This window comes from Dendropsophus ebraccatus, chromosome 11 (genome assembly GCF_027789765.1).
Source record: "Dendropsophus ebraccatus isolate aDenEbr1 chromosome 11, aDenEbr1.pat, whole genome shotgun sequence".
Taxonomy (NCBI): domain Eukaryota; kingdom Metazoa; phylum Chordata; class Amphibia; order Anura; family Hylidae; genus Dendropsophus; species Dendropsophus ebraccatus.
This window is the reverse complement of record NC_091464.1, coordinates 53715233-53738224: the sequence shown is the minus strand read 5'-3', so window position 1 is coordinate 53738224 and position 22992 is coordinate 53715233. Positions and strand designations below refer to the sequence as shown.

The following is a 22992-nucleotide window of genomic DNA, read 5'->3' as shown; positions in this document are numbered from 1 at the left end:
AAATCACAGCAACAACGGACACCTTTTCTCTTTTTTTGACGTTGTGTGAACATAGCCTATCACAGAACCATGTTGTAATAAAAGTTCACATTTGTCCCCATATCTTTAAATAGTGGGATTGATCCACTATGGTTTTTAATGTAGCTGAACAAGCTTTAGTATCAACCATGGGTGCAATGTGCCAATGTGCAGGGGGCGGCAAGATCTTCCCCGCTGTCATTTTACATTTTAGTTAAGTTTAACTTAGCTAAAATGACAGCAGCAGTCACTACACATCTTGCCGCCCGCGCACCCCAGCATCCCCACCTACCGCCAGGTTCCCTGACCGAGGTTACGTGGCAGCCTTGTTCCTGGTTGGCTGCGTGCGTGCGGTACGCACCTCTGGTCACCGTGCATTGTGGTAAGTTCCCGGGGTTGTTTGCGTAGTGGTTCATGGGGGGGGTATGGTTGCGGTGCAGTGCGGTTCCGGGGGGGGCAGATGCGGTGCGGCGCCGGGAGGTGGAGATGGTTGCGGTGCAGCGGTGGCACGGGGGGGGGGGTTTGGTGTACGCGGGCGGCTGTAGCCCAGGTTTGCCTCAGGTGGCAAAAAGCCTGGGAACGGCCCTGACATTCAGTATGCTGTTATTAGAAACAGATGTGTTTGAAACGCATCAGTAGCGTGCAGTAGTGACATGTTGGCTCTCTTAAAGTGTTGGGTGTTTTGATTTTTTTTATTATAGGAATCTAAATAAAGTCTGAACATTGCATTTAGTGATTGTGCCAGAATATTTTCTCTATCTGCTCAGAATAGACTTAGATTAATCTGTTTAGTACTGATGTCTCTAGTGCGGTCTCGAACCTGTTGCTCCTCAGCTGTCGCGGGACCACAATTTCCAGTAACCATGGACAGAACCACATGTTGGAGGCCATTACTCCAGTAAAAAAAATTTTATAAGAAGCATTTAAGCCTCTTTTGTCATTTTATGGCAATAAATCTTGAACAGAATAATTTTAGGATAAGTGGACACCGTGGAAGTCATAATAGCTATAGACAGTGACTGTACAGAATGTTCCTGGCTCGGTGTCTTCAGATGGAGATGAGTTGCACAAGAGCCTTGTTTATTGTTGAGATACCAGATCAGCTCTTTCAGTGTTTTATATACTTCGGTCTTACATATTCAGATTTTAGCTATAGTAATTGTGCTCTAAATCCCATGCTTTGTGCATTGTTCAGTCATAAGTCACATGAGTTTCATGTATGTATACATCCTGAGCTAAGGTGTTCTTTATACTATATTAATTATTCCTACAGTTCTAAACGTCATGGCGATTTCATTTAGGCTTCTTGTTGTAGTACTTTTCTTTGCCATTATGGACTTAAAGCAGACCTGTCCACAGAATTTTGCAGACTAAAGGCAGTATACAATAGAAATGCTTGCTGTGAATCAGGAGATATAACTCTTATTTTAATCCATTGCTCCAGCGCTGAGAAATAGGCTTCAGAATATCTATGCAAATTGAGAGATAACACTCATTGGGTGTTCCCCTGGGATTTGGAAACCCAGCAACATTCGTCTTCTTCTCTCTTAACACCCTTATTACTATTTTTAGTGTCAAACATATCAATTTTATTAAGATGCGAAAGATGCAGTATATGTATATATATGCACATGGGCCTATTTTCAGCCCCCAAGAAAAATGTCAACAGTGAGAAAACAAAAGGAATGAAACAAAACATAGCGCCTAAATGAAGTCTGGTACACAAATTGCATAGAATATAATAGTACCCTAAGAAAATACTAAACATGTCAGACAACATTATATTGTTGATTCACTCAATCACGTTGTCCAGGTATAGTGAGGGTTGTTTACAACACTTCTTTGATACGGAGAAGTCTAGAAGGCTTTATCCTGAAAAGGCACACTTTAGGCATTTTGGGGTAAGACCAACCAATCACGCCCATAACCAACTGAACAACTGCAGTCCAAAAAGAGTGGATTATTGGGCAAGACCACCAAATGTGATGCATAGTGCCTACGGCAGAGCAGCCCCTGAAGCATAAAGGAGAGACGTCTGGTTAAGTTGGGTGCAGTCTGGCAGGTACATAATATGCCCGGTAAAGTGCTTTAAGGGATGTTTCCGCTAAGGCTGTCTGCTAGCTTCCCAGCAGTTCGCTACTTGCCCTCCATTGTAGAGGAGATAATGTGTTGTGTAGATCAGACTCCCATTGAGTCATATAAAGGAGTTTTTGGTCACCTGAGAAGGAGTTTAACATTGAGTACAAGAACAAGAACATTCCTGTTAACACCCTTATACCATTTTTTAAGCTATAGCTTTTGCTTTAGCATAACAAATGGCTAATAGAGTCAAGGAACAGCCACATTTTAAAAAAAAAAAGGTCCAAAAAAAGAAATAAAAAAGGCGACCTAAATTATTAAGGCTATGTTCCCAGACAGTATTTTTGCTCAGTATTTTGGTCAGCACTGCAACCAAAACCAGGAGTGGATTGAAAACACAGAAAGGAGTGGGTAGCCGTCATTTAATGGCAAATAATTGCTGTTATTTTAAACAACAGCCATTATTTTGAAATAATGGTTATTTGCCATTAAATGGCGGCCATCCACTCAATTCCAACATTGTGTGAACAGATCCTTTCTGTGTTTTCAATCCACTCCTGGTTTTGGTTGCAAAATACTGAGCAAAAATATTGTTTGGGAACGTAGCCTAAAAATGTTTTTGTCTTTGAGCCTTAAAAACAGCCAGAGGATCCTCAGATCTGCTCTCCTGCCTTGTGAGTCTCTTGTAACACATACTAGCCTCAATGTAACCTCCAGGTTAGAATATCAGGATATCTTTTTACTTTAGCTGTATATTTCGACACAATCTGCACCTTGTTCACATAAGTAGAATATCTGATCAGGTTTGACATAGATTTAAAATTGTTTGACATATGCTGATCAGCCATAACATTTAAACCACCTGCCTAATATTGTGAAATTCTCCTCATCATCAAAACATCTCCAGCCTGTTGAGGCATGGTCTCCATAGGGCATTGAAAAGTGTCATGTGGTATCTGGCACCAAGATGTTAGTAATAGATCCTGTAAATCCTGTAAATTGTGAGGTGCGGCCTCCTTGGATCATACTTGTTTTTTGTAGCACACCCCACAGATGCTCAGTTCGATTAAGATCTGGGGAATTTGGAGGCCAAGTCAACACCTTGAACTCTTTGTCATGTTCCCCAAACCATTTCTGAACCCCTTTGATGAGAGTTAACACCTTATCTGCAAAAAGGTTTAGGTAGGTGGTATGAATTAGAGTAATATCCACATGAATGCCAGAATCCAAGGTTTCCCTGCAGTAGTACGTAGCCCAGGGCATCACAGCGTATCCTGGTGCCATCACTTCCCCACATAACACATACACTTGGCCATTCAAATCCTGTGAATAAAAACATGATTCATTAGACCCGGACACACATCTATTCATTTATTGTATGAGATTTATTGTTTTGGAGATATCCTGACCCAATCATCTAGTCATTATAGTTTGGCCCTTGTCAAGGTCACTCTTATGTTTATCCATTTCTCCTGCTTCTGACACATCAAGAACTGACTGTTCACTTGCTACCGAATATATCCCACTCTTTATAATATCCCACCAGTGACACAGATAATCAATGTTAGTCATGCAATCCCTTAGTGGTTTTCATGTTATGGTTGACAAGTTATCCTGAAACTTTAACCACGAAATAATATACAGTATCAATCTGCCTAGCTCTGTCTATTGTATAACATCAAGCCCGCAGATTGAACTGCATATCCATCATCACTGGTTCCCTTTAAAGGGGTTTTATGGGCAAAATGTATTGATGGCATATCCTTAGGATAAGTCACAGATATCAGATCACTTTGCCACAACACTGCCATACACAATAAAACCGGGTTAGAAACAAAGGCCTTTGTACAATGTGTAGTTGCTGTTTTGGTCAGTCAGGACCCTACTGATCTGATATTGATAATCTATCTTGACTATAGACTATATATCATAGACTATCAATATGTTCTGCCTGGGAAACCCCTTTGAGGTTTGTAGGTAGCTAACACCATACAGTGTTTAGTCTAGAGTCCCAGAGACCCCACCCCCAACAAACACCTGTCCGTGTACTTTTGGGCTATGTTCACACTACGTAAAAGTAGTACGTAAAATTGCCGATGGCAACAACGGCCGTACTTTTGGCGCGGAGGAACAATGCCTTACTTTCAATGGGATCCCGGCCGGAGCATATACACATCGTATACGCTCCGGCCGGGATCCCATACGGGGCCGCAAATAACTGACATGTCAGTTTTCTGCGTCCGGAATTCAGTGAATTCAGTTCACACAGTGAAGCGAGCGTCTCCGGTGACCACCCGTTCCGTAACCCGGCCGGGGTCACGGAACGGCCGGTCTCTTATGTAGTGTGAACATAGCCTTGTACTGTGTCTATGAGGTTTGGATAGCCTCATAGGCTTGCATTGGGAGTCCATCTAAGTCATGTGACACAGAGCCAGTGGAGAATGCACTAAACTTGTACTTCTCCTGGCTTCTTCTCCCATATCGGGGTGTGAACATAGATAAAAACTTTTGTTATGTCTCTATGACATATCAAAAGTGGTTTCAAATGACAGACACCCCAGTCAGCAATTTCTCCCCCATGAGAAGAAGGGATTGGAAATGTTGCAATCCATAAATCCATACACCCAATCCTCCTTTTGCTCAATATCTGCTGTTACCTTAGTTTAGTCTTATTTATAAACAACTTTTAGAACAAGCTCCTAGGTAGCTGAATCTTTAAGAAATATTGTTATATTATTATTTTTTTTTTCAGGAACTGACATATGCAGCATATAAACTATATTTGCACTGAGCGTATCCTACATATGTATTATACCGGATTTGCTGGGTCCAAGTAGTTGCACTTGTGAACAGGTGTATGGTGTAACACCAACAATACAAAGGCCAATCCCAGATATATCAGTATGAAATATTTAGTTTCAATTAATGCACAAACAATAAAACTGGCAATTTACTGACATGTTATAGAATCTTTGGGTTACTTTTCATCTTCACAAAAGAGAACATAGACTGTTCTTTTACCTAAGGATCTCTGAGTTGTATTCTTATCCCAGGACCTGGTTACACCCATTCCAGCTAAAGAAAGTGTCAAAGCCACAAAAGGCTGAAAGAGAAATTGATATTTAGTTGAGCTCTTCAGATTTGCCCTCTTTCCTCTGAACCTTGCAGCTTCTTTATCTAACAATATGCATAGACATCTAGATCCACTTGTACAGTGTTATTGCAGTGGAGTGGGGTTAAACCACAGTAATGTCCTACTCAAGAAAGTGAATGTTTCTCAGGATCCTGTTTCACTGACAGAAGAAAACTGATGTGGGATGAGTCTTATACTGATGCTATCTATCTACTGATGTCACCAGCCGCTGCAATGCTGTATAAATCACTTTACAGCAGCTTCTTCTTATCCCCACAGACAGAACAGGATGTCTCAGCTTAGTTTTAGACCTAGTGGTGAGAATAACAAATGCAGGATTTCAGGATTATTTTATAACAATGCTAATATAATGTAAAATTTGTTTTCTGTTGGCACATGCCCTTTAAGTCAATGGGGGGAATCCACAACAAATCTGAAATATGTGCAGATTAATTACATATTGTGTAGGTGAGATTTGGTACAATTTTCTGCACATTTTCCACCCGCAAATCCACAGCAAATTAGCTCTGTGTACACATATCCTGGGTGTTCATTTTGACAGCAGTTGATAACACACAGACACCAAAATATATGTATCATCTATATACATCACTGTAAACACTCACATTCTTTGGAACATGTTGTCCATTTTGTTTCTATGATAAGATCATCTCTCATTGGCCGGAGCACTGCAGTGCGGTATGATGGTACTAGTAGGTGCTTGTTACCAGCACTTTGTATACAATCCTTCATCACCTTCTTTACGGGAAGCAGATGTATTAAAAGGCTCCCATCTGCTGCTTGAAATGTATATACATTACATTATCTTGCCTAGTTTCAAAACAGTACTTGTTTTCACAATGTAATGGTTTGTATTGTTAAAAGTGGTAATAGGTAGGGGAAAGTTGTTGAGTTAAGAGTAATACAGATAATAGAGAAATGCATTGTTTGTCTTCTTTCAGTATGGCATGAGCATGTCCTGCTTATCTGTAATCTAAGGCAACTGGATATAAACTGTATACAGTAACAAAGAGATATACAACAGGGTGCATTGTACTAAACACACACTATAGAGATAAACTCAATTATATTTTCAAAGTATTACATGATGATTTTTATGCTATATATATTTTAGCTTATTTGTTTTTATGATAGTATTTTGTAACATTGCAAGAAGTCTATGAAACTGTATTATGTAAAAAAAAATGACTTTTTGTTTAAATCATGTTTTTATGTTTAACCTTTTTTTTCCATTTTACTGTCTATATTATAAAAAGGCTGGGTTCACACTGCGTTTTTGCATTCCATTTAACGTATAAATTCTATGGAATGAAAAAAAAAACGAAAGCAAAACCGGACGCATTTGTGTGCATCGGTCTGGATGCGTTTTTTTTCCATTGACTTCCATTATTTAAAAAAAAAAAACCTGATTGAAACGGACTACAAAAACTCAGTGTGAACTCAGCCTAAAGGCCCTATTCCACGGAACGATTATCTTCCGTATTCGGCCGATATCGGCCGCTACGGACGATAATCGTCCTGTGGAATAGAGTGCAACGATCAGCCGACATTGTTCATGTTGACTGATCGTTGCAGTCGCTTGTTTTTCAACATGTTGAAAAACAAGCGACTGATATAGCAGCGATCTGCTGCCATTGCTCCGTTGAATAGGAGCATCGGCAGCAGACGCTGCTGTATCCTATGGGCTGCCCGGACGATCAGCGATCACTTGGGCAGCCCCCCGCAGCTCCCCGCCGCCCCTCCCGCACTCAGCTGCTCGCTGCAGCCGCGTTGAATAGTGGCGGCAGCGAGCGGGGAACGAGGAGCAAACGAGCGCTGAGAGCGCTTGTTTGCTCCTCTTAAAGACCAGTGTAATAGGCCCTTAAGCCTAATAATATGTTGGCACTTCCAGTTCTGTACAGGTCACTTTTCATCAGTTTCCTCCTTATCTTCACAGACAGAATTGCTGTGAAAAATGACACTCATATGTAGATAAGATAGGATAAGACAGCCTCTACCCCACTACCCCCAACACACACACAGTGATCTTTTTACAGGTTACAGAGCATGCTAGATAATTACTCCTATACAAGTGAATGGGGCTTACCTGTGATACAGTTCCTTTAAGAACCACATTGTAGATTCATGCTCTTCTTTCTAGGGTTCTTTCCATTAGTTCATTAAGAAAGAAAAATGTCCTTATCATTTAACATAGAGACAGTTCTAGGAAAAGAGCCATGGGACCCCAAAGACTTTCATAATCTGTGGAATTTATATCAGCTAACTATAGGAACACTCCAGGCAATATGTATATAAGTGTGCTATACCTAGTGCAAGGTCGTACATGTCAAGAATTTGAAGAACAACAAAGAGAGTACCCTTGTGTCGGGCTCTACACTAGGCAGTACACCAAGGATGCCAAACCTCTAGTCCTCCAGCTGTTGCAAAGCTACAACTCCCATCATTCCTAGGACAGCCAAAGCTAAAGGTTCCCCATCCCTGCATTAAACAGTGTTAGTAGTAGAAGTCCTTTAAATTGTCACCTGACTTTTTGTACTCTGTACTAGTATAAAATATGCATTATCATTATTATCTAGTAATAATATACACGTGCAATATCAGTCTGAATGTTCTTATTACCTGACATTGATACAATAGTAAGCTTTCATTGACTGAGCATAGCATTAATGTAATCCCTGAACTCTCAAGCATAACCCCAGTAAAATCTCTTAAAGCCCTGGCTAGCCATCCAGTGTGAAAGTGTATTTGGTTCTAAGCCTTCTATAATCCTGCTATTATTCAAGTTGACATAATCTCTACCCTTGTGCTTTAAATGTAATCGCTATTCGGCTATGAGCTGGCATATTCATTTTATATTTGGTTCATTTCCTTGGCAGAGCGTCATGCCAGAGCCATACAATGATGTTGATGCTGTAAAACCTACTAGTAATTCAGTTGTGGAAAATGGACATCAACCTTACACTGGTATGTATGCAGAAAAAGTGGCATTGTATTGCTCCGATTTATTTTAATAATTTCCTTATAGTCCTGTAAATTTTTTCTTAGGTTTCCTTTACATCATTTGTGCTATATAGATAATGAGTAGTGGTTGGTCCAGAATAGCTGCCATTGTAAGAAGGGGGAATTTATAATAATAATAATATTTATTTTTATAGCACCAAAAGATTCCGCAGAGCTTTTTTTAATATATCTGTACAAATTTGGTCAGCTCTCTTAGAACACCATTCACACTAGGCAGGAGCATGTTGCTATGGCTGAAATTGCAAACACACAAAAAAACTGAAAAATGCAACAGCTCACCCCAATGGCAAGATACAGACACATTACAAACATGAAAACAGTTAAAAGCTGTGTTTTTGTATTTTTATATTACATTATACAATGAATAAATTTAAATAAAAACAATACAGAGTTCGCTCGTGAGAGCTTACAGACAAGGATGACTGGGCGTGACACGAGAGGCAACAAGTGCTTTATTTGCCGATATTCTAGTTATTGTACAGTCACAAAATGCCCATAGGTGATTGGGCGAGCCAGTCACATGTCATTGTCTGCGTAGGAAAGTACATGGCATTGAAGAGGTTATAGAGAAGATGGAGAAGGGATAGCAGAGAGGAAGACGAGATTAGGGAATGTTATAAGCGCGCCTGAAGAGATGAGTCTTCAGGGCACACTTGAAACTGTGGGTGTTGGAAATAAGTCTTTTGGTAAAGTATTCTAGAGAACTGGTGCAGCATGAGAGAAGTCTTGTAGGCGGGAGTGGGAGGTTCTGATTACAGAAGATGTTAGTGTAAGATCTTTAGCAGAATGCAGAGCATGGGAAGGATGGTAGGTGGAGATATGGGAGGAGATGTAAGGAGGGGCAGGGTTATCATTAGCACTGTATTTTGTGCATTTTTCTACTAGTATGCCGTGGCCATCATTTACTAGGACTGTCTGGTTTTCAAGACTCTACACCTCAGACTTTTAGTTTCACAAACCAACAGATTTGTTAATGTTTGCTATTGCCCTTAGTAAATTTGGCAGATTTTTCATATACAAAATCAAAACCTGAAAACTGTCAATTTGATGATGGAAATGTATTAGTAAATGAGGGCCAATGTGCACAGTTTTTACTTTGCTAGACATTTATCAAAAAGCCCATATCTGATTTGCACAAAAACATCCCCATGCAGAAAGACTGACCAGTTTATGCTTACAGAAACACTCGAACTCAATGATAAATTCCCCTTTCTTAATGCAGACTTATATTGCCATTTACCGATAGGAAATGATATACATGTATTGAAGCTAGGTCATATGCAGAAGGAAAGTTGTTGTTGTTTTTTTTCATACTTATGTTGCAAATGTCCTTGCCTAATACTTTGTTTCAAACATATTCAACAGAGAAAGCAAAGATCCCACTGGATTCTGTTTCCGAGGCGCCCACACCTCCCACACAGGAACACTCACCAGCCATGGCAGTCAGAATGGCACACATGCCAGTCACAGCAGTGAAAAAAGTATGTGGAGATTCCCACTCTACCACTTCAAATGGCAGCCACCGTATACAGGCTTCAGAACCAAAAAGTCCCATAGAAATGCCATTGAAACAAAGCAGTACACAAGGTAAGGATACAGCAAGATCTTAAGCCATATATATTGTTATAAACATAATGGGACGAATTCTGAGGATTGGTCTTAATTAATCTGCTGCCAGTGCACCTTCACTAAATCCACGCCAGCTCCAAGCTGACACACGAGTGAGGAGCAGTCCCCACAAAAAGATGAACATCTTGCTTTTTTTGCAGGTCTTTGTTTGGTGCAGGCTTACTAAATCTGAGCCAGATGTTTTGTATTGTCAATATTATCAATATAGTCCACTCTGGAAGCCTCTGTAGCTAAGCTTTGCCTCTCAGTCTGATCTTATCTGTTATAGTGCAGAAGGAACTCAGATGATTGATATTTAGTTTTGTGGGAAATGATTTAGTAAAACATGTGACTCAGTTACATCTGTGCTCATTATGGGCTTAGGAGTCCAGTGGGTGGTCCTATTCTTCCCTGCATGGATCGGTATTGAGATTGCTGTCATTGATTAGGACCACCCACTGGACTTCTAAGGGCTCATTAACGCAATCCGAGCCCCGATCCGGAGGAGGATCGCGGCACAGATCCCCTAGCCGAAGCCCCCACTACCGCCCGGCATGGATCCCCCCCCCTGGCAGCAGAGATGACTGCAGAACATGATGTGCTCTCCTGTCATTGCATAAACTACTAACCTACTCCCCCGTGCTGACCGGCTACACGCACTCACGGGAAGTGGCATGGACTATGCTGCCGGGAAGAAGTCAGCATAGTCCAGGCCACTTCTGGTGAACATGTACGGTGGTCAGCAAGGAGGAATAGGTGAGTAGTAGATGCAATGACAGGAGAGCACATCATGCGCTCCTGTCTTCTCTGCTGCCGGGCGGTAAGGGGGTGATCCGTGCCATGATCTGCACTAGGACATGTCCTATTTTTTGGCGGTGCAGATTGCGGTGCCCACCGCGGCACAGATCATGTGAATGGCTACATTCACTTCAATAGGCCCTAAAATTCAAGGGATGTGTGAATAAGGCCTAAGGCCAGAATGAGCCGAAATTTCCTATTTTCTCACAAAACACTTTGCTCAGCATCTGCTGCTCTATGACATGAGGCATTGGGTGTACATTCACAGCATTTTCATGGTCAAAGGTTCCCTTTATGCTTTTTAAATGAAAAACACACTGCAATGGTTAATTCTGTAGAAAGTTTTCCATTTACAGATTGTTTTTGCAGCTATTATTATTATCTATGTACAAAATTATAAGAAGAAGAAGGCTACCATAAGACACCACTACCTTCACAGAATATTTGTCTCTTAGGCATCAGGCACCATAACCTTCTCTTTTGGTACACTGTAGGTGACATTCGTAAAATAAATCCCAAGGAGGCTGTAACTATATTGAACACATTGTCCCAGATTTACTAACTTCTCTCCCCCAGAATTTTGGCAAAAAAGTGGCACACAGGACTTTTCTCTACATTTATTATGCTTTATGGAAACTTATCCAAATGATACGACAAGGGGGCATGGCTTATGCAAAAATGGGCGTGGTCTACTTTGCCCCTAGAAATGCACCTTAATCTGGCTGAAAATCCTGGAAGACAATTCTGTGAAAAAAGTGAAAGGGGCTGAAGACTTGCACTGTATATAGCCTAAGTATTGGCTCACTGATGATGACCGAACCTCTGTATCTGACATGTGGTTTATTATATAAAATGTCAGACTTGTCAAATTCAGCAAAAGCTCCTAAAATAGCTTATGGGAACTAACATTTTTGTGTGACATTTTCTATGTGTGTAAGAAAAGCTAGTTTAATCTGCTTTATAATTTATTTTTTTTCAACACTGTAAGACTTCTTACAGCTGGTAAACCAACTGGTGACACAAAGGGTACATGATACAAATGAGGCAAGCAGAAGGAACTGGTATATATACATGTAGGCTAGAGCATGCTCGAGTCTGATCATTCAGCATTTGAATACCAGTGTAGTACAATAGAGATAGAAAAAGTTGTTGCACTCACCAATTAAAAGTTCTTTGTCTTTATTTCATCTTTTTAAAAGCATATCGATGCAGGACATGGTGCAGGCAAAGTGAATGCAGACGCTGTAGGGGTGTTGGTGACAGGCTGTTTCACACCCTCTACGGCGCTTCTATGGACCACCCTCTTAGCACGTCATCACGTTATTTAAATATACAAGTGGTGATGACGTTCAGGAAACATGTGAGACATAATTAGTGATTAGATTTTACAAAACAAATTAATGTACATAATTAAAAACAATGAACCGCTGCATAAAACTAGATCCAAATTACGAGTTTCAATAGGAGGCTGCGATCTACTCTCTCATTACAGCCTCCAGGTCCTTCCGCTTCGGTGCGCATTATCCACAGTAACTCTGTTCTCAAGAGAGCCCGAAGTCTATCCTGCCCTGGTCTTCCATAGACCCTTTCTATCCCAGCAAACTTTAGTACTGAAGAATCTCCATTAAGACTTTCATTTACATGATTGATTAGTCTAGTAGCTCCTATTCCAGTCTTTAAAGAATATATATGCTCTCTAAATCAAGTGCAAAGGGCCCTTTTTGTTTGACCTATATAAAATCGGCCACAAGGGCAAGTAACACAATAGACTAAGTGGGTAGTTTTACAACAGATAAAGTCTTTTACTACTATATCTATCCCATTTAGGCGCAAACTAGTGTCTTTCAATATTGCCGGACACCATTTACAGGAACCACATCTGTAATTACCTTTTAGATAATTTTTTAATCACATATTCATATTTTCTTTTTTAGAGACAAACTTACTATGAATTAAATTATCCTTTAAGTTTATACTTCGTTTAAATGTTATAAAGGGTTTGTTTTCTACCCATTCCCCTAAAGATGAATCACCCTCCAGTATATTCCAGTATTTATTGATAACACTGCGGATTTGTGGGGCCATGGGGGATAACTTAAAAGAAAATCTATCGTTATTCTTTTTTCGTTGTGACGCTGTTCTAAGGAGAATTTCCCTATCTTTCATTTTTGCTTTATTGCATGCTTCGTCCAGAAGGAATTTTGGGTAACCTCTCTGCAAAAGGTATTGGGTTAAATCGTCCGCCTGACGCAGAAAGGATTCCATACTGCTATTAATCCTCCTTATATGTAAAAATTGCCCATATGGCACTGCCCTTTTTGTGGCTTCTGTGTGATAGCTATTATAGTGGAGTAACGTATTAGATGAGGTGGGCTTTCTGTACCCCTCTGTTTCCAAGCCCCCATCTTTTTTGCAAACTAATACATCCAAAAATTCAAAACTTTTCTCTTCTATTTTGTGAGTGAAGAGCATGTTCATATTATTTGATGTATTTAGTAATTCCACAAACTTTGCAAATTCTTCTGACGTTCCTGTCCAAACTATGAACATGTCATCCACAAATCGTACATATCTGTGGATGAATCTGAAAAAATGATTGGATGGTGTAAATACAGAATTCATTTAAAAAACAGCCAAAAATAAATTAGCTACACTGCAGGCCACGGGAGTGCCCATGGCCACTCCGGAGACCTGCAGGAACCACATACCGTCAAATTTAAACACATTATTGGATAGGACCAAATCCAGACCTTCGCAGACAAACTGTATATAGACCTTATTTTTATTCGTTCTCTCCAATATTGTCCTAGCCAGCATTAGGGCTGTAAGGACTATATACAGTATATTTTGAGTTGGCACCTCCATTACTTTGTGTGCAGAGTCCGGTTGCTAAAAATAGCCCGAGTGCTGGATGTGACTTGTAGTGCCGCCACGATCCCTATGTTTTTGCACCGGTGGCTGAAGACATTGGATGCAGCCCTATGGAGTCCGAAAAATCATAGATTCAGCCTATGGCCTTTGACTTATATCCATGTTTTCCTAGACTCCCTAGGGCTGCATCGGACTCGAGCATGCTCAATTGCGCTCATCTCTAATATAGGCTATTGGGATCAAGCATTACTGTCATTAAAAAAAATTTTTGGCATGTCACCACACAGGTCCACCTATTGCTAGACAGCCTTTTTTTTTGTCTGTCATTATTAATACACAACCACCTTTTCCCGATAAATTGCAGCCCGTTCCCATAGTGGGAACATAGCCTAATACTCCAATAAGCCAGATTGAGCATACTATGTACTTGTAGATTTAGACAACATATTATAATATATTATTCATACAAGTTTGATGCTTTATTGATATTTTTCTCAGCTGATAAAAAATTATTAAGTTCCGACACCTGTTTGAGAACAGATCTGTCATACAGTAGCTCAATTAACATTGTTCAGTCTGACTTCTGAACCCCCCTGGAGATACCCATTTGGGCTCCCGGCTTCTGTGTCATGAATTTAGCCGCGGGTACGGCATGTGACCCGCGGCTTTATTCATTCCTATGGAGCCGCCGGAAAGAGCAGAGTAAGCCGGAAGAGCGATGTACTCAGATAGGGGACAAGTTAATATTTCTTGGAATACCCCTTGGATGCATGGATGACCTCATTCTGAATGTGTAATGATGACCGGGTTAATGTGAAGATGAAGTATTGGTATCTGAACACTGTATTGTATCTTTGTTTGACTGCTAGGTGCTGTCAGGACATGGAATGCCAGCGTAGTCAGGACAATGGGTGTAACGGCAAACTCTGGTGAGAATCATCTTATGTTACTTCTCTAAGTCCTAATTCCCTCAGGGCCGTAAGGCAGAGGATTACCCGATGACATGTGAAATATAGCCATTATATATAAACTGTTAGGATCACAGTGGATACCTGCTTTTAATGCGCTGCAGGCATCACAGTTCTAACACATAATCCCTGCAAGGTGGAATTTGTCTACATGTGCTTGTCATTTAGAAGCCGTCTCCTCTTTCAGTAAACCTGGTATAAGTTATGATGTAATAGGGTGCTTTGTGTCAGTGCTAATTCATGCCTGAAAAGAAGGTTGACAGCATGCTAATATATACTGTGGATATACATATATACCTTTGTCCAACCACTTTAGGAGGATCATTCTGCTAGATAGACAGCTTTAAATTAGAGTATAGATTGGCTTCCTTAATACCAATTAAACAATTCATACAACCATGTAATAAAATTGCATACATCCCAGCCCCATTGGAGAGCTTTTAGTTATTCTGCTTATGTCAATTTCCATATAGTCTGAATGTAATTGTTACTAATGATTATTGTTTTTTTTTTCATTATATAGTTTTTTTTTAACATTTTTAACACATTTTTTGTTCCCAGAAAAACACGTATCTGCCACAAAGTCCTCACAAAGTTACAGTGTCTCAAACTCATCCGTAATCTCTGAAAGGTACGTGATATTTCTCATCCGTTTTACAGCGCTAAACAGAGGTTATCGTATCAGAAAAATAACAACTTTTTACTTTTTGGTTTAAAATGTTTAAAAAATTAAAGTTAATATAAAAAAGAGAGCAGATAATATTCCCCAATAGACACTGCAATTCCAGTCTGTAGTACAGAATATTTTGCTCGCTACCTGTATGTGGTCCATTCTGTCTTGAGACGTTGGCACGGTCTTATCATATATTTTTTGCCCTTGGGGTTTATACAGATGAAACCTGTTAAAACCATTTGTTCTAGCTGTAGAAGCCATCATGATTGGCCGCACAGCACAATAATGATGCAATTCAACAAGTGCCAAGTGAAGTGATGGTTCACAAAGTTTGGGATGCAGTAAAGGACTGTGACTCCTTTATTCTAGGTTCCAGGCGGTTCTAGGTAGTGCTATCTTCTTACATGACTCAGTAACATGTCATCATGGCCTAAATTCCTATAAGGTTGGTTTCACACACTGCATTTTGGAAAGTCAAAAATTTGGTTGTTTAGGCAGTTTTGTAAGGCAAAGCTACGAGCGGTTTTTAAGAAGAATGGGAAATCCTTATTGCTCAATCCACAGAAACTTTACAAAAAAGTATCGCACAATCACACATTGAGTTTTTGTGACAGCCTCAGATGAGTTGAAATCTTGAGGATCAAAGTCTATCATGTGAACATAAGCAACACTACTGAGCCTATTAGGTTATTTTAACCTGTAACTAACCCTTTAACCTGAGGGGTATAGAGGATCAAAGTTATGAAAAAAGATTAAAAGAGATTTATATAGTCATGAGAACAGACTCAGAAGGAGCTCAATTCATTTGTGTAAGTATATAAATGGCACATATGAAATGATGGGAAAAAGTTGTCCTTTGAAAAATTCCTTTAAAATACAAGTAGGTATTCTCTCCATCTAGAAAAAAAAATTGCTTACCCGAAGTGACAAGGCTTTTTATCATAAGAGCTGTAAAAGTATGGACCGGTCACTTCTGCAACTGGTTCTAGCAGGTGATCACTTGCACAAAAGAAAGAAAAAAAAATTTATAACATTTTTAAATATATAAAATCCCTTTTTGAATATTGATACAGTCTTGTGACCATTTGGAACTAGGATATTTTTTTTTTCCTTGTAGGAGACATTTTCTTATATGGTCTTATTGTCGTATGCAGTTTATTTCCTTCCCTTTGGTCAGTTCCTGTGACTGCTGTCACCTGGACCTTGGGTCAATGTGACTGCTGTTTTTTTAGCCAAACTATGTAACATATCACTGCTACGCTTTTAGTTTTATTACAAAATAGATTTGCAGAACAGGTGAGATATGAAGTTAAGGAACAATCCTGACAAATTATAATAGGTGACAATGTTATTTACCATATAATCAGTAGTACTATAGTATGTGCAAGTGCCAGTTAAAATTTGCCTTGTTACAGTTGATAGTTAGTCAACTACAATGTATTAACTCACATAGTCCTCCTGTAAGGCAGTGATTTTCAACCTTTTTTGGCACACTTTTTATACTTAAAAAATCCCGGGGCACACCACCAACCAAAATGGCACAAAATGACACTAAAACAGTACATATTATACATATAGTTAATAATATAGATTCTAAATGTATTTATACTCACTCAGTGTGAAACCTGGGCCTGTTTTCTTCTCCCCCCTGTGCTTCTCTCCTGTGCTTCTCTCCACCATACTTCTCTCGCCCTGCTTCTCTCCACCATACTTTTCCCCCTGCTTCTCTCCCCCATACTTCTTTCCCCCCTGCTTCTCTCCACCATACTTCTCCCCCCTACTTCTCTCCTGTGCTTCTCTCCACCATACTTCTCTCGCCCTGCTTCTCTCCACCATACTTTTCCCCCCTGCTTCTCTCCCCCATACTTCTTTCCCCCCTGCTTCTCTCCACCATACTTCTCCCCCCTACTTCTCTCCTGTGCTTCTCTCCACCATACTTCTCCCCCCTGCTTCTCTCCTGTGCTTCTCTCCACCATACTTCTCCCCCCTACTTCTCTCCTGTGCTTCTCTCCACCATACTTCTCCCCCCTACTTCTCTCCTGTGCTTCTCTCCACCATACTTCTCCCGCCTACTTCTCTCCTGTGCTTCTCTCCACCATACTTCTCCCCCCTGCTTCTCTCCTGTACTTCTCCCCCCTGCTTCTCTCCTGTGCTTCTCTCCCCCATGCTTCTTTCCTGTGCTTCTCTCCCCCCTACTTCTCTCCTGTGCTTCTCTCCACCATACATCTCCCCCCTACTTCTCTCCTGTGTTCTCTCCACCATACTTCTCCCCCCTGCTTCTCTCCTGTACTTCTTCCCCCTGCTTCTCTCCTGTGCTTCTCTCCCCCATGCTTCTCTCCCCCCTACTTCTCTCCTGTGCTTCTCTCCACCATACATCTCCCCCCTACTTCTCTTCTGTGTTTTCTCCACCATACTTCTCCCCCTGCTTCTCTCCTGTGCTTCTCTCCCCCATGCTTCTCTCCTGTGCTTCTCTCCACCATACTTCTCCTCCCTACTTCTCTCCTGTGCTTCTCTCCACCATACTTCTCCCAACTATGCTTCTCTCCCCCATGCTTCTCTCCTGTGCTTCTCTCCACCATACTTCTCTCCCCCCTGCTTCTCTCCACCAAACTTCTCTCCGCTGTTTCTCTCCCCTATACCCATGTTTCTCTCCCCCCTGTTTCTCCCCCATCCCCATGTTTCTCTCCCCCATCCCCATGTTTCTCTCCCCCCTGCTTCTCTCCCCTGTTTCTCCCCCATCCCCATGTTTCTCTCCCTCCCTTCCTCCTCACCTCCTCCGAGATGGTCGCCGCTGCTTTCCGCCTCACCTACTGGCTGCCCGTAGGGCCCGGACGTGCTCCTCCAATCAGCGGAGACCGAGAGCGTGGTGCGCTGCGGCGGGCCGTAGTGCACACGTTGATTGGATGCATGCATCACGGCCCGCAGCAGCGCACCATGCTCCCGGTCTCCGCTGATTGGATAGGAGGAGCATGTCCGGGCACTACAGGCGGCCAGTAGGTGAGGCGGACAGGAGCAGCGGGGCGATCTGCAGGGGCACCCTAGTTTGGGGAACTTTCCCCGCGGCACACCCGACCATGTGTGTGCCGCGGCACACTGGTTGAAGATCACTGCTGTAAGCGCCTGTTCAAACTATGGAATTGGCATGGAGGCTCCGCTCGGAAACCCCGCCTGCGGACATGTCAATCCTTTGAGCGGAGAGTTGTGGAGAGCAGAGGTGCGCGAGGTCTCCCATTGAAAGAGATAGCAGGTGGGATTCGGCGTTGAGTCCACGGGCAGGGGTTCTGGGCGGAATCTCCTCGCTGATTCCTTAATGTGAACGAGCCCTAAGGGTGCATTCACACGTACAGGACCTGCAGCAGATTTGATGGCGCAGATATCAGTGTAACTAAATAACTGAACACCGCATCAAATGTGCTGTGGATCCTGTACGTGTGAACGGGCCCTTAGAAGAACCAGTAGAAACCCTAAAATTATTAAATATATCACCAGTCACCTAGAGCAAACAAAGCAAAGGAAAACTGGACACATACTATCATTTTGCACCACGATAACTATATGCATTATGTTATGTTTATACAATCTAGTCCTGGTATAAGTAGGTTATGTTATTGTTATATGATCATAGCTAAATGTTGGACTCTGCATTTGTGCTAACCCCTATCCTACAAACCAAAATGTATAAAACCTGTGAATAGATAAAAAAAAAAAAGCACAAATCCTTAGACCTGTTATCACAAATGGTGACAACTTCTCTGCACACAGTCTGTCTGGATTCCTGTCACAAAGGAAACAAACCTTCTGTCTCCTTTCAGCTGTGAAGATGGTAGTCACAAAAATCATAAAGCAAAAATTTCCTCAAACCTTTAAAAAAATAATGTAAAACAAAAGACAACTCCCACCTAAAAACGGGTTATTCTGGATATTCAAGATCTCTCAGCCTGTGCTAAGGAATGATTGATGGCTCTGCCAAAAGATAAGGATGTTTCTTCTCGAAGAGAAATAAAGACTTTTGTTTCGTGGAATTATTTCAGCATGTCATAAATTTTACTCAGTGTTGATGACAGTAATTAAAGGGAAGAACAGAAGGCCCATATATACTACACTGACAATTTAATTTTTTTATTGTGAGGTGACATACATACAGAAGCACATGTGGAATGTGTCTGTGTATATATATATATATATATATATATATATATATATATATATATAATTGATGTATGGCCGATGGCTGATGATTGTAGTATAAAATAATAAGGTATTAACTCACCTTACCACGTTTCTTGGAGCAGAAAGAGGTGCAGTGTGCTGTTTTATCTCTGTTATGGTTATGGTGCGTTTACACAGAGAGATTTATCTGACAGATTATTGAAGCCAAAGCCAGGAACAGACTATGAAGCCGCACCATTACACAGACTCTTCTTCAAAAAATCAAGTATTCTATTGTGTGAGTGTATGTATTAAAACAAATACAAACATTTTTCTTTGTCCTCTGGTGGCCTAATCAAAGTCTAAAGTCCAATACAATCTACTATATAGGTTAATTTATGTGTCCAGGAATTATGGTAACATAGTCCTAAATGGCCTACATTTACTAAAAAGACTACTAAATTTCCTTGTAAAATTACAGTGAGGTTTGTGGTACGTGTGTCCGCATTTCCTCCTCTGCTGGAATGCCTGCATTTATTCACATGGAACACACTGAAGGACATTGTTACAGGACGCTGAAGTCAAGCAGCAACTTCTAAGACATTGCATCTATTTTCCATTAGATGGTTTACACTGTGTTTAATTTACTTCTCAGGCATTTGGAAAAAAAAAGAAAAGAAAAGCCATCAGTCTGTCACTTTTACCTGCACACAATTGTAATTATCACACTGCCATTTCCTAAGCTAAACACACTGGTCAATGAGAATTAAACACTTTTTGAGAACTAAAATAAACTCAACAAATTCCCCATGAACCAAATACCAAGTATTGAGAAAAGAAACTGTTGTTAATTAAAACTGAAGTGTAAACTTAAAGGGGATGTCTAGGTTGGATAGTCTCTATGCCTATTTATGGTTCTTAAAGAGTCACTGTCATTATAACTTTCAAAATCTAAATCAACAGTAGATGTGATATAAAGCAAGTTTGTAATATACATTAATAATTTTTTTTTGTTATCATGCTATAAAAGAAAGCTGAACTTACCAGAAATCCAGGTCACTTTAAGTAATGCATCTGTTATGTCTAGAGCAGTGCCTCTCAAACTTTTTCTACTGGAGCCTCACCCAACAGACCAAGGCAATGCCTGGGCCTCACCAGACTGACCAAGAGGGTGCCTGGGCCTCAACATATGTGGTGAAAGTCCATTTAAAAGCTGAAAATAATGCTAGGGCTACCTTTCACCCATCTCCCAAGCTCTATATGCTAATAAATAAAGTACAACATAAATTAATAATGTTGCTAAAATGGAGATTTTTGCAAACAGCAAAAGGACTGTGCAGTTTTGTGAAAATTGGCTCCTCAGCTGGGCTTCACAAAGTTCTAGGGGGCACCTCACTGGTGAGGCCCGCCTCACAGTTTGAGAAGCACTGGTCTAGAGGTCTTGAAATTCTTCCTGTCCCATTGATTCCATTGGATTTCTCTTGCACAATCCGCCCAAAGAATTGACATCAATGAGATAGGCAGAATTTCAAGCGGAGTCTGTGACAGGGATTTCGCTTGAAATTCTTCACCTATTCCGTAGTGTGCATGTATACAAAGGAAAGAAACTGCAGCAGCAAAGCAAGGAAGTTGCTAAGTTACACTAATGACTTTGCCGCTACTGAAATGAGAGAAAGATTAATTTACCTTTGAGTCACTGCTTGAATCCTCTGGAGAGTAAAGACAGTCTCAGGGTGTCTATCTCTTGCATAGCACTAGCTAAGCCTTGCCCCCACTTCCTGAGTTTCATCTTCATCTCTCTGTTACTAGAGACAAAATTTCCCTAACAACAGCCAATGAATAACAGACTGAAGGAAAGAAAGACACCTAGTGGTCAAAATTTTACAACTTTTCATCTAGGCTAAGGAGTCATTTTTGGTAAATGATGTTATTTACAAATATGTTAGAAATCACATAGGCCAATATATTAAGGGGAATAGATTGAAAGAATAATTATTTTAAGGTTTGGCACTATATAAGCAATGGCCAACCATGCTTCTAATTGAAGATCTGTAACATTAAAGTTTGTATAGGTCTTAAAGGGAATCTGTCAGCTACAATTCATTTTCCAAACTGTTGAAACTGTTCGATGTTAGCTGTAAGTTTAAGGAGGCACATGACACCTTTCTTATATACAGCAGAATGTAAAAGCATATTTCTTCATTATGAAAGCACAAAGTGTCAAAGAGCACCTCCTCTCTCTCCTTCCTATCCCTATCTCTGCTTGATTGACAGCTTCCAGCACTGAGTCCTGCTTCCAAGTCTCATTACTTCATTGAAGGGTTGAATGTCCGGATTAGAGATGAGCGAAGGGTTAGTTTCACACAAACTTGAACAGCAGAGAATTGCTTAGAAAACATGGAGCACAGTATCCATGTTTTCCAGGCAGTCCTCAAACTGCATCCACCTTCTCCAGGCAGCGGGTGTCAAATGACGATTGTTCAGATGACCTCAAACTTTTGGCATCTTTACTCAGGCTCCATTCTTTGCAGTGCTGAAGCTTCTTAAATAAGCATCTTGGGTTGCTACTTTGCAATGGCACAGTCAATAGTTTCCGTATTGCCAAGACACTCCACTTATTTCTAGCATTTCTAGCAAGTTAAAAAAAGCTGTCCAACTATGGTAAGGGAATTCATTGTACTTTTTATAGGTTATGTGTTTCCCCTCTTATATAGATGCATAAATGTGTTAGACTTATTTTGGACAGTTCAGACAATAGCGCGGTTACATTCTTTGGAAAATGTTACGTATTGTGATGAATTTAAGTGTTTCTCCAGCAAATTCAATCTGCATAGTCAATGGTATGTGTATTATTCATTCAACCAGAGAATGGAGACCTCTGGTGTAAACGTATGTGGTAGAAGTGTTTCCAGTCATCATGTGGGATTTATTGTTCCTATTACTGTTACCTTTATTGGTAATTTGATGTTCAATTATCCCAGTATTTAATGTCTTCTTCTTTTTTTGCTCTATAGCACAGACAGGTATTTTGATGTTACTCCAAAGTCCCACTCTCCACCTCCAGCACTGAGTCGTCAACCTGAGAGGAAACGGGAGTTAATGAGGTCACAGACATTGCCAAGATCCTCAGGAACCCAGGTTCGCAAAGCCTTTTTTGAGAAGTTTGAACAAGACAGTGGCAAGTAAGTGAACCATTCCTTACATTCACACCTTCATGCAACTTGTAAAACTATGTTGTACGTAGTTAAAGGGGTTGTCAGGGGAGCAGAAAAGGTCTTATCTATTCTGTTGCCTGGTGCCCCACTTCCTCCCTCTGACTAGGAAGTTTACCCTCCGAGATGAGCGGAATACAAGTGCAAGCAGAGTGTCTGGATGAAACAATGCCTAGATGCAATGTCCAATAGCTGCAGGATGGCGTCTCAGCATCCTGCAAATATTAGCCCTTGCAATGCTCCCAACACTGTATATATGTACAGTGGCGTAGCTACAATAGAGGCAGGCCAGGCAGCTGATATAGCGCCCTTGCAGGAGGGAGGCCCAGGGATGCACAAGGAAGATAAGAGACATCATGTGTCCTTCTGCTTAACCCCTTTATGTACTGCTATGTGTAAGTGACCCAAAGTTCATTTACATGCTGCAACACAAAAAAGGGT

The 22992-nt window shown here is 40.8% G+C and overlaps 1 protein-coding gene across 1 annotated transcript in view; it reads left to right on the top strand.

Moving 5' to 3' along the window:
• The window catches only part of SMTNL2 (smoothelin like 2), an 83594-nt gene that overhangs the window by 39551 nt on the left and 21051 nt on the right, over positions 1 to 22992 (top strand). Inside the window, exons 2-6 of the mRNA XM_069945510.1 lie at positions 8128 to 8215; positions 9638 to 9859; positions 14419 to 14478; positions 15079 to 15148; positions 22354 to 22521. Of these exons, the coding sequence (XP_069801611.1) occupies positions 8128 to 8215; positions 9638 to 9859; positions 14419 to 14478; positions 15079 to 15148; positions 22354 to 22521 (608 nt within the window). The remainder of the gene's footprint in view (positions 1 to 8127; positions 8216 to 9637; positions 9860 to 14418; positions 14479 to 15078; positions 15149 to 22353; positions 22522 to 22992) is intronic.